Source organism: Galleria mellonella, unplaced genomic scaffold (assembly GCF_026898425.1).
Source record: "Galleria mellonella isolate WM207_F2 unplaced genomic scaffold, CSIRO_AGI_GalMel_v1 utg38, whole genome shotgun sequence".
In the NCBI taxonomy this organism is placed as follows: Eukaryota; Metazoa; Arthropoda; class Insecta; order Lepidoptera; family Pyralidae; genus Galleria; species Galleria mellonella.
The window spans coordinates 4,944,884-4,957,836 of NW_026442090.1; the positions used below are offsets into that span (position 1 = coordinate 4,944,884).

Here is a 12,953-nt window from a genome sequence, read left to right on the forward strand (position 1 = left end):
GAACACGTCTGAAATGACTCAACGATTTCATTACCTAACGGAAACAATCCTCCAATACATGGAAACAAATACTCGTTACTTAATTTCCTGTCTAATGAATCGGTATGTGTAAATTTCAAAAAATATAACAACAATGATATGTGTTTAGCTATATGTGTTTCGATCACCAATCTTTTTCCTTTTTCGAGGCGTGAATAAATTTTTATTCTTGACTTATTATATTTATTAATGAATAGATATACAAATAGTTAAGACTGTAAATTTTATATTATATAAAAATAACTTGAAAACTGTTCCGTGTACACACATCTACCTACTCTCTTGAAAGCCATTAGTTTTTTTTTTTTTTATAAAGACTTGACTGTTCCATCTCTCCGGTATTCACGGGGTGAATCGCAACGACTTGTCTGGTGTTGCTATACGGAGAACATTATGTGCTTTATTTCTCCTTATGTGCGTAGACATCCTCCCCCCGGTCGATGACTGAAGGTTCAGAGGCTCGAAGATCTGTTTTATCATCCTCGTGAAGTAGTGGGCAGGTTTGGTGCAAGCTTCGCCGATAAATTCCTTTTGCAGTTTTAATATCTGCCACTCTAGCAACTCCATCTCGTCCAGGGTACAATTTATGTATACGTCCAACTCTCCATTTTAGTGGTGGAATATTAGGCTCCTTCAAGATAACCATGTCTCCTTCCTTTAGATTGTCTTGATTTATTCTCCATTTATTCCTCTGTTGCAATTCACACAAATATTCGTTTCTCCAACGTCCCCAAAAGTGTTGTTTCAATTGTTCTAGTAGTTGGTACCGGTTTAATCGGTTTGGATTAATATCTTGCAAATTAGGAGATGGCAATGATGTTAGCATTCTACCAATTAGGAAGTGCCCTGGAGTTAAAGGTTCTAAGTCTGTAGGATCGGATGAGAGAGGGGTCAAAGGTCGGGAATTTAGGATTGCTTCGATTTGTGTGAATAAAGTCGACAATTCCTCGAACGTCAAATGCCTATCACCTAATATTCTGACCGCATGAAATTTGGCCGCCTTTACGCCGGCTTCCCAAAGACCTCCAAAGTGAGGAGAGTATGCAGGTGAGAAATTAAATTTAATGCCCTCATCAGCGCCAAACGTGGAGATGTTTTCATGTTCTGAATTTAGAAAACTATTAATTTCATTATTTGCACCTACAAAATTAGTACCGTTGTCACAATAGATTTGATTCGGTTTTCCTCTGCGTGATATAAACCGACGAAGGCACATAATAAATGCATCCGTTGATAAATCGCTAGCGATTTCTAAATGTATTGCCTTTGTGGCAAAACAAATAAATAAGCATAAATAGCTCTTCGATATTTTACAACCGCGTCCCTTTCTGTCTGTGATCAAGAACGGCCCGGCAAAATCTACACCGCTGATTTCGAATGGATAACTTGGAGTAACTCTTGAAGCTGGTAAGTTTCCCATTAAAGGATTTATAGATTTAGCTTTCATTAATCTGCATACAGAACATTTATTTATTGTACCACGAGCCAAAATTCTACCCTTCAGAGGCCAGTATTCATTTCGTATGTTGGCTAATAATAATTGTGGTCCACTATGTAAATGCTTTTTATGCATATATGCAAAAAGAAGTTTAGTAAAATTGTGACTGCAGTCAAGCAAAATTTGATGCTTTTTTGTATAAATTTCAGAAGAATTTTGGAGACGGCCACCGACACGCAGGAACCCGTTATCGTCTAGAAATGGACTTAGAGAAAGCAGTCGCGATTTAGAAGGTAAGTTTTTGTTTATTTTTAAAATATTTATCTCAGTAGCAAAACATTCTTGTTGATGTAGTTTAATTAACCTTTTCATCGCTAAATTAAGTTCTTCGACAGTTAAGTGTCCCGTATGTTTGTCTATTTTACATTTACTGTTATGTAAATATCTTAGTATATAAGCCATGACTCTCTGTAAAGTTGTAAATTTAGAATACTTGTTGAAATCAATAATTTGTGTGACTTTATTAATATTAATACTTGTATGTGTGTATGTAGTTGTAACAGTGTTTGTTAATGTTTTAGCAGTAGTAGTTAGATATTTTCTTTCAGGTAAATCACTTAGAAGTGCAATGTTTTGCGGCCATTCCCTTTCATCTTGCCTTAGAAATTCAGGACCATCCCACCATAAATTTACCCTCTGAATTTGTTTGGGATTCAAGCCACGCGATGCTAAGTCAGCTGGATTTAGTTGACTCGGCACATGTCTCCAAGATTGCGCAAGTGTTAGCTGCTGAATTTCCGATACTCGATTGGACACGAATGTTTTCAAGTCGCGAGATTGCGAGTGTAACCACCCAAGAACTATTGATGAATCTGTCCAGAAATATATAGATGTAATTTTACGTCGAATTGAACTCATTACCTTTGCACTTAACCGGGCTGATAATAATGCACCGCAAAGTTCTAATCGAGGTATACTAATAGCTTTAAGTGGAGCGACCTTGGTTTTTGCACATAGTAATCTAACTAAAATATTTCCTGCATCATCAATCGATCTCATGTACATGCATGATGCATATGCTGATTCAGATGCATCTGAAAACGCATGTAGCTCGACATTAATGGGATTAGCTATACAAACACAACGAGGAATACGAACAGATGATAGACTGTTCAAATTTAAAATAAAATCTATCCACAACTGTTCCAGTTCCTTTGGTAAAGGATCATCCCATTCCAATTTGCTCAACCATATTTTTTGTAAAATCATTTTTGGAATGATAGTACAAAGTCCTAATAGACCTAAGGGGTCAAATAATTTAGCTGAGTTGGACAGGATTGATCTTTTAGTAATCCTCTCTTGTGTATTAATATTTAAAGAAAACTCAAGAGTATCACTTCGTGGATCCCACTTAAGACCTAAAGCACTAGTTCGAGCATTCACATCTAAGTCTTTGGGTGTCAAGGTGTCAGGATTATCATCAAATATAGATGGGGCGTTCGTTCGGAATTTACGAAGCGGAAAGCAAGCAGAGGCCAGAATAGTAGTTACAGAGTTAACTATATTTTTTAACTCATATTCAGTCTCAGCACCCGATAAAAAATCATCTACATAAAAATCTTCCTTCAATAACCTTGCTATAATAGGATCAATGCATTCCAATGACAATTGAATGAGGCACCTGGTACTGAGAAATGGTGCAGAAGCGGTACCATAGGTTACGGTGTTCAATTGAAATGTTTTAATTGGTTGCTGTTCGTTATCACGCCATAAAATTTTTTGCAAACTGCGCTGATTAGGGTCGACAAGAATTTGCCTATACATTTTTTCAATATCTCCTGTGATAACGAATTTGTGTTGTCTATAGCGTATTAAGATAGATAGTAAATCGTTCTGTACTACTGGACCTACATATTGAATATCATTTAAGGATTTTCCAGATGACGTTTTTGACGATGCATCGAAAACCACACGTAATTTTGTGGTACTACTACTCTCTCGGATTACTGCTTGATGCGGAAGATAATAGCCTAATTTTTCATGATCGGATATTTCATCAAGATGCCCTAACTCTTTGTACTCATATATAAAATTACTATAATTTCGATGGAAAGAAGAATCGCGTTTAAACTTTCTTTCCATTTGTTTAAACCTTTTAAGTGCAACGTTGTATGAATCACCTAACACTTGTGGTGATTCTTTAAGTGGAATTTGTACACAAAATCTTCCATTGTCATCTCGTTTAGTAGTTTCTCGAAAGAACCTCTCACAATAATTGTCATCAAGAGATTTAGGATTATTAGGTATTTCTTCTAATTCCCAGAACATAGCTAGTTGTTTATATATCTCTTGAGAAAAATGGCATTTGATAACATGACTATTTGAACTACCTCCGCTAATAGGACCGGTTACAATCCAGCCTAATTGAGTTTTTTGAAGGATAGGTAATTTAGGACCTAGTTTTATTTTTGAATTATCTAGCAACTCCCAAAAAACATCAGCTCCCAAAAGAATATCAATTTCTGATGATTGATAAAACTTAGGATCTGCAAGTTGTATATTATTTGGAATACCTAACCCATTAATACATATTGATTTGTGAGGTAAGGAATCTGTGATATGAGGTAAGACATAACATCGTATCGGAATGCTAAAGGTGTTCACTGTAGAATGTATTGTGATATCTATTAATTTAGTAATGTTTAAAGTTGTGTTTCCTATACCAGAAACACATTGATGAACACTTTGAATATTGTTTAGTCCGATCAACTGTAGTGCCTTTGTAGTTATAAACGTAGACTGGCTACCACTATCTAATAAAGCCCTTAATATGTAGGGTTTGTCATTGTTTGTCACCTTGACCAACGCTGTAGACAAAAGAGCTTGATTGGCGGCGACAGCAGACATAATTATAGAATTCGAGAAATTAGCTGTGGTTTTAGGTACATTTAGAATGGTAGCATTGTGTGTAGTTGTCAGTACTGTAGATGAATCATGTGTTTGTTGATCACATGGTATGTGTGCTTGAGGTGGAGTGGTTGAATTTACAGGTAATGAAAGTTGTTTGTGTAATAGGGTATTATGTTTTCCTTTGCAGATTCTACAGCCGCTCATTTTGCACTGGAATGATCGATGGCCGCCTCGGAAACAATTCTTACATAGACGACCGGCAGAAACCTTAGCAATACGTTCTCCTATTGGTAACGATTTAAACATACTGCAGTCAAACAACTTGTGTTTTAAACCACAAACTGTGCAAGAAAAATCAGGAGATGTCTTTGAGGAAATAATAAATGATTTAGATTTAACCATATTGTTGCGTTTTTCATTTTTATTTGATCTATTAGCATTGACTGTCTCTAAAACTGTTGCCCTTTGACGTAAAAATGTATAAAAATTTTGTAAAGTAGGTGATTCCTTATTGCTTCTAAATTCTTCCCATTTACCCGCTGTAATACTGTCTAATTTACTAACTGCTATGTATATAATAATCGTGTCCCATGAATCGGTCGGTTCTTCTAAACTATTTAATGCGCTTAAATTTTTAGAAAATGCATCAATTAAACAACGAATACCCTTATCTGATTCCTTAGACAAAGGTTCGATTGAAAATATCGCTTTTAAATGCTCATTAATTAATATACGTTTATTATTGTACCTATCACATAATAAGTTCCAAGCAATTCGATAATTAGCTGCAGAAACAGCGATAGAACTAATAACGTCACTGGCAGCGCCATCTAGATAGGACTTCAAATAGTGAAACTTAGCAACTTCTTGAATACTTCCATTCTCATGAATCAAAGACAGAAAGGTATCCCTGAAGGTTATCCACATGCTGGTCTGTCCGTCGAATCTTAAAATATGTAATGGAGGTAGCTTCAGATTTAAGGCAGACTGAGTGTTGGCAGATGAAGTTTCAGATTGGTTTTCATTATTGTAATATTCTAACAGAGCTTCAGCTTCAGCAATTAAAGAAAAGAATTTATTTTCTGTTTGTTCGCGTTCCTCAATTTGTTTATCTAAATCTTCATCCAATACCCACTTCTCAATGTCTGTCTGCACCTTATCAAAGTTATATGATAGTTCACGAGTTTTTACTAGCCTTAAGTTTAATTCATGAATCCTAACCTTATTTATTTCTCGAGTTTCCAGTAATGGTTGTAAATATTTTTCAAACAATGTTAATTGAGCTCTAATTGTGCTCCGTTGTTTTACTAAATCTTTATAGTCTGTCATTATTAAAGTGCAAACAATGAATCAATAGGTACTGACTTATACTGAAGTAATTCACACATTGAAAACAGCTCCAAGTTAATATGTTATAGAACTTAGTAAATCAAAAGTAGCTACAAATATATTTGTTGAAACCTCTCTGAATACCCGATAAAAAACACCGGCGTAAATTTAAATATGATTTTAGTGATCGTTATATCGTACTAAAAACCTCCACATACAATATAAAATGAAATATTAATAGTTAAACTAAAAATATATCCGTACTTTTAATTGTCAACTTCTACCCACACAAAAAAGGAATGGATAGGAATTTATTACAATGATTGGGCTTACTTCCCTGTGATTATTGTTTCAAATCTTCGAATAACATATAGTGTTGATGATGGAGATTTTTGCCACTTGATAAACTTGCAAATTTGTAAAGTTGAAATCACGTCGGGGTCACCAATTTGTTTCGATCACCAATCTTTTTCCTTTTTCGAGGCGTGAATAAATTTTTATTCTTGACTTATTATATTTATTAATGAATAGATATACAAATAGTTAAGACTGTAAATTTTATATTATATAAAAATAACTTGAAAACTGTTCCGTGTACACACATCTACCTACTCTCTTGAAAGCCATTAGTTTTTTTTTTTTTTATAAAGACTTGACTGTTCCATCTCTCCGGTATTCACGGGGTGAATCGCAACGACTTGTCTGGTGTTGCTATACGGAGAACATTATGTGCTTTATTTCTCCTTATGTGCGTAGACAATATGTATAATTATATCATTATATAAATAATATATAATAAACTTCTTTACTATATTCTCATTTTGTATTTCTTTGTTGTATTATTAACAACAAAATTAAACAAATTTTTTTTTTTACAATACGACAACGAACTTGATTATAATCAGAGATAGATTACGATATGTTTCATAATAAAAATAATGAATAATTATTCATTAAATCATCCCAATAGCAATTGATAGTCAATAAATCGGTAATACATAAAAAAAAATTATCACAGGAAAATAACAATTATATTACAAAGATGCGGAAAACAGTAATAAGCAAAGCTGTGTAGGTGCTATAGAGGTAGCATACCTCTGGTACTAGTTTATTATATATAATGTATGCCTCAGGCAACTGCTAACAACGACCCTGAATGGATAGGTATCGCACGGAGGCATGCCGGGGGATTGTTATATCATGGACGATTATAAAGTTACACATAAAATTACTCTGTTAGTTAAAGAATTGTGGAGATGTATAAGTTACCTCATTAAAAACCACTGTCCTGTCTATTTGTGATCCGGTCGAACCCATTATGAAACTCCATGTACCTAATCGCTAACATAATTGTGGCATAACAAGTTAGTCCTAAACAAAGAATATGCATAAGAGTGCATATTTTCTGTTTAGTTTTAGGAGAGAGAGTTATTTGATGCTAATTTTTGTACATAAATAACACTATAGTTATTTATGTACATAAATTCGTATCTACCTATAATTTTATTTTCCACATGCACATTTAACTGGTCCCACATATTTTTGTTTGATTCCAATTATAAATAACTCTATAAGTTTTTGAAAACAATACAATCAGAAACAGACCCGGAAGATGTGGCGATACCAGTCGGCATCGCACCCACACCGCGGCAATCTATCTCCCACCGAACATTTAGTGGTACCGGTGTGGCTAGTAATAAAATATTTCTTTTTATGTCTCCCCCGGTAACAACGTTTGGACCCGGCCGCTTGCGCAACCTGTGCATTCCACGTATTCTTGTGTGGGTCTATAATAACAAACGGCCATTTTATACGTAGAAGTCCAACACATTATCCATATCTGCCTTTAGAACCAGAGATTAAATAATAGATATAGGTAACTGTAAATGTTGATATTGTCAACGTTCCAATTCACGGAGTCAAGTTCAAGTTCGATAACTGCAGAGCGCTGGTTACATACGGTTACTATGTTCATTATGCAAATGACGCACGTGATGTAATAAAATGCTTCCTACAGAAAATTTATGCGGCATGTAATCTCATTCTTATTTCTGATACAGTATAAAATTTACAGCTATGTTTATATTTGGTACTTGAAGTAGCGAAGGGCCTGCGATTTTTCGACCACTGTTCTAACCGCATCAGTGGTACATGATGGTGTGCCCTATTTTATTATATCTCAGTAGTAGATTGTGGTTTTAGAAAGTGAATCATTAAAATCGAGGTATTTATCTACCTGGTCTGATTTGTTTCGTTTCAACAAATTGTTGTTAGTGTAAAAATAAATTTCAAACACAAATTTTCATTAGTTCTTCCTGTTTTATTGTTTTTACTTGTGTAAATTAGTATACCCGTATTATTTCAGGTTATTTAAAATTTATATAGGTACATACTAAATTTCATGCACTAAAGTCTTTTAAATGTAATTGAATAATAAAACATCTAAACAAACTTTCACATTTAAATATTAAGACAGTAATTGCACTTCATAAAATACAAGCGAACTCTTAGTTGCTCTTTCGTTATACGAATTTATACTTATATACAATACTAGTAGCGCGCCTCTGCTTCGCACAGCTTTTTAAATAAAATACCACCTATGTTTACTTGGTGACAATGTAGCTTTCTATAGATGAAAGAATTTTAAAATTTTCTTAGATAGTTTTCGGGTTTATCTATTCCATACAAATGATCAAATCTTTCCTCTTTATAATATTAGTATAGATTTCAGACATTTAATTCACTTCCAGCAACAGTATTTCCGAACCGATACAATATCATAACCTTCAAGAAAAGAGCATATTCCTTTTTATAAGGGCGGCAGCACACCTGCCATGCCGTTAGTGTTCTAGGTGATCATGGGCGGCGGTAGTCACTTGCTTGTTTGCCCCCTGTGCTATAAAAAAAATAATAACAATAATTAGGTTTACTAAACACTAATATAATATCTTTCTACGGACATAATTTAACCCCATTTTTGAGATGGCTCTGATTACTTCTGTTGGTAATTGCATGCTATGTATTTTGGTCGCCACAATAATTACTTCCGTTGATAGCCTCTGGTGAACTGTTTTTTTAGTCTAAATATAATTAAGACATTCAGCCATTTTAAATTACTAGCAACATTTTCTTTAAGCGACTTTTACTTTGTTGATTTACAAAAAATATGATGCAAGGATAGAGAAGTTTTATACTTGGTCTTTTTACCTATACTGCAAGGATCTTTGTATGTAGTCAAATATATATTTTTTACCAAATTATTACTATACATACTCATACATTGACTTCTTTTATAGTAATAGATATATTGCTTTATTGGTATGCAGGTAACGGAGTTATGGGGCAAAAAAACAAAAAAATACAACTAACCTAATTTTTTTTAAGTCGGCCGAGAGCATAAAAGAAAGATAGAAAACAAGAAAACTTTTATTGCCAATAACAAAAAAGTTACATAAATTATCAATAAAAAAATCATCAATTTAGTTGCTACAGCGCTGATATTCTGTGGTGTCCACGCGTAACATCACGAACGACGACAGCAAATATATATATATATATATATATATATATATATATATATATATATATATATATATATATATATATATATATATATATATATATATATATATATATATATATATATATATATATATATATATATTAGTTTAATACAACGATTTTATTTTCAAGCACCTTACGGTTACTAGGCTACGGTAATAATTTCTCACTAATAAATGGCCTATATTTTTATTGATCATGGATAAAATAAGACCCTGCAAAACCTATTACTAATCATGCCCCTGACTCAGCTTGATTATGATGGATTGTCTGCCCCATCTTTAGACAGAGACCTGAGTTTATTATATAAACAAACATATTTTTTACAGTACGTCTGCCTGTAGGTGGGTGGAGCACGACTCAGTGTTTCCGCATAGTTCTTTTGCTTTGTGTACATTCATGAATCGCACGTTAACAATCCAGTGGCGAGCACTTCTCACGGCACACACCACCGAACCTCAACATTCATAACAATCACAAACATTGAGACATTATCTGACGCAATTAAATGCAGTTGTAATACCTATGGAGCACATGCCTATAAATAAAATAGAACTCCCTATGCAAAAGTCTTTGTTTACCTTTGTCAAATCTTTTAATTCATATAATATCAATAATTATTAGTATTTTTTTAATGGGTGATAACGGTAAGCCCAGATGACTGATGAGGATGAAAGCAAGTCAGTTAGCTCATCCTGACGAATTTAACTAAAATTAACCACGATGGTTTCCAGAAGGAACCACGTGGAGGTCGACCTGATAGGGTATATTGCTAGTAACGGGGTTATTTGACCCCATATTACTAACATTCCCCTCCCCCCACCCTCCCAGTATAAGCAGTTGTTTTTCATTAGTCTCGCAAAATTTTCCAAAACGACATTGATTTGGACATTTTTAATTTAAATATAAAGGTCGAAATAAATCTAGAGTCCAGATAACATCGAAAAATAAAAAATAATGTATAGGAATCGCTACTTAGAATTGTTCTTAATATATGATATTGTAGGTGATATAAAGTTTACCGGGTCATCTAGTGTTAAATAAAAATACGCTATGTAACCCACACAAGCTAAATAGTGACGCGTAACGTAACCTATGACTTTAACACGAATAGACTGTTGCTGTTTTCTCTTAATCGCGTTCGAAATCCACATCTTTCGCTTCTATTATAATCTCCACGTAACAACTTGAGTATCGGCCTCGTTTTACCCCACTGTCTCCGTAGTTTCCATTCGTAATAGCAAAAAGTTGTGAACGGTAGAGCGGGGCGAGACGACGGCATCGAATGCTGACACCAACATCCAAACTACGGAGACATTTCATTCTCGGCAGTGTGGCACCCATCCACTCTGATTAACGCAGTCAGGAGGGGGGTGAGAAGACCACCGTTACTGGTGCTGTTTTTAATGATACATTGTTGATCGCAGACAGAGGAACGGTTCGAGTATTGAGAAGTTCTTGCGCTGAATGCGGTGCGCAGGCGCACACCGTTATCCTATTTCCTCCCTCGATTCTATTACGCGCTGAATGTGCACATTGTGCTGTTGTACGGTCGTTCATAATATAACTAGTGTTGCCATTCAATGAGTCCTTGCCTTACGGTATATGCAATTAAGTATGCAGATTAATTACTTTTAATAGTACCGATATATCACGAACGTAATAAAACTAAATTTATGAATCTATAAATATAGACAAGGTGTAATGGAAAGGGTTCACTATATTTCAAATTCGAAATCCAGCTGTAGCGTTTATGAAACTACACACTTTTCCAAGGATTGTGAGTTGGAATTGCGCATTTTTTTTTTCATTTTTAAAATCGAGTCCTTTGAGGAAGTTCTCCAAGGAAGTTGTTTAGTTTTACAAATGACATTATAGTCCTAATATCCCAAAAAAAGTCATATCTAAAGCTTATATTTTTACAAATTACCATTTAGTTATTTTCTATGTACGAGTGTTTATTTTCCTAACACAAAATATTCGATATGAATGACCATTCGCAGCTTTTCAATTTTGATAATATTTTTATTATATTATATATGTAGATACTCATACCAAGCAATATTTATACCTATACATATAAAGTCTACTTTTCCTTATTTAAGGGCCTTAACTGTTTGTGATAAATCAAAGGTCCATGAATAGACGGTCATAAAGGTGGCCACAAAGTCGGTGTTTTAGAGCCCTTCAGAAAGTGTGTCAACGTCCGTCCGCCCGCCCCCTCAGGCCCCGCGGCACTACACACTCGCGCCTTGGTTCGCATCAATCTATGATGCTTCATAAAATTTACAAACCCTAGATCATGAGCTCAATCTTCATGGATGCAATTTACACTTATGACAGTGGAAGCTATAAAACTGGTAACATCTGTTTTAGGGTTTGGTCTATTTTAATAGAATTTAGTAGGAAGGTAAATAAACGAATCATGAGTAGGTATAATCGCTGATGGGGTAGTCAAGAACAGAGAGTAAATAAAGGATAGGTATGTCAACAGATATATTATGATTAGAATTAATGAATAAGTGAAGTAGCCGAATGAAAGCAGTGACAGCTCAGTTGGACAACACTGGACTGCGGTCCAGAGATTCTAAGATAAAATCCTAATCTAACTTCTGAATTTTTAAAATTTTGTATCATTAACTAACTTCAAAAAGAAGATGTTTCTCAATTGAAGAATTTTTCAAATTCTTCAATGTATTTTTTTATGTTTGTTACCTAATAACTCCATCAGTTGTAAACCAAAAAACGACTTTTCAGGTTCATTAGTTTAGTTTTTAGTTCAAAATAACTGATATTGTCAAAATTTATAATTTAAAATTATTTTTACTTGTTTTGTGCTTCGCAGTGCACATAAAGCCATCGTCTGTTGACCCATGTCGGAGAAGACTTATAAAAAATATTGTTTGTTATACATGAAGATTCATTTATATCGGAAGCAGCCTAGTAATTACAGACACCAAAGAACGCCATCTTTATATGCTCACGACTGTATTCGATAATGAATATCAAAAGGTATTTTGTCAACTATCATTATGAGGGGAGGAAGAGATTGTTAGTAATGCGGACTATTAGTCCCATTGCTAACAATATACTCTAGCAGGTCGACTTCCACGTGAGCCCCCTTGGAAAATCGTGCTGAATTCTAAGTGTATTCATCATGATGGGCTAACTCTCTCTTCTTTCTCACCTCTCATCTCTCACTGGTGTCCCTCCAGCTTATACCGATAGCACAGGTGGGGTTACCATTCCATTATCATCCATTAAAAAAAAACTATCATTGTGAAATACTCGACATATCCACATTTCGCCGGTTATATTTGAATCCGAGCAGGGGCCAAGCTTACCGCAGTCGTTTCTATCGCTCTGATAATAAAATTTACAATAAAACATATAATGTTATTTTTTAGTGAAACAAGATTAGAAAACAAGTGCACGTGATAAAAATCCCAAAAACCCCAACAGTAAAATAAGTTTTAAAAAATTTATTGCAGCCATATTTATTTCATAATGTTGTCACGTAACCAAGAATGGCATCTAAGGATGCCTCATTGGGAAAGAGATTGTTAGCAATGCTCCAATTAGTAGCATAATACCTTGTGTTATATTATATATACAGATATATTAGATCAATCTCCACGCGATCCCTCTTGAAAACCATTGGGAATTCATCATGATA

The 12,953-nt window shown here is 34.3% G+C and overlaps 2 protein-coding genes across 2 annotated transcripts; both read right to left on the reverse strand.

Moving 5' to 3' along the window:
- Nucleotides 1–439: 439 nt before the first annotated feature.
- On the reverse strand, nucleotides 440–3,301 carry LOC128201263 (uncharacterized). Its single transcript, XM_052897722.1, has one exon. The coding sequence runs from the start codon at nucleotides 3,299–3,301 to the stop codon at nucleotides 440–442; it is 2,862 nt and encodes a 953-aa protein (XP_052753682.1).
- Nucleotides 3,302–3,305: 4 nt separating this feature from the next.
- Nucleotides 3,306–5,716, reverse strand: LOC128201264 (uncharacterized). The gene is made up of 2 exons (XM_052897723.1): nucleotides 3,630–5,716; nucleotides 3,306–3,315 (listed from the first exon to the last, which is right to left on the reverse strand). Exons 1-2 carry the CDS (start codon nucleotides 5,714–5,716, stop codon nucleotides 3,306–3,308), a joined length of 2,097 nt encoding a protein of 698 aa, XP_052753683.1.
- Nucleotides 5,717–12,953: the final 7,237 nt, after the last annotated feature.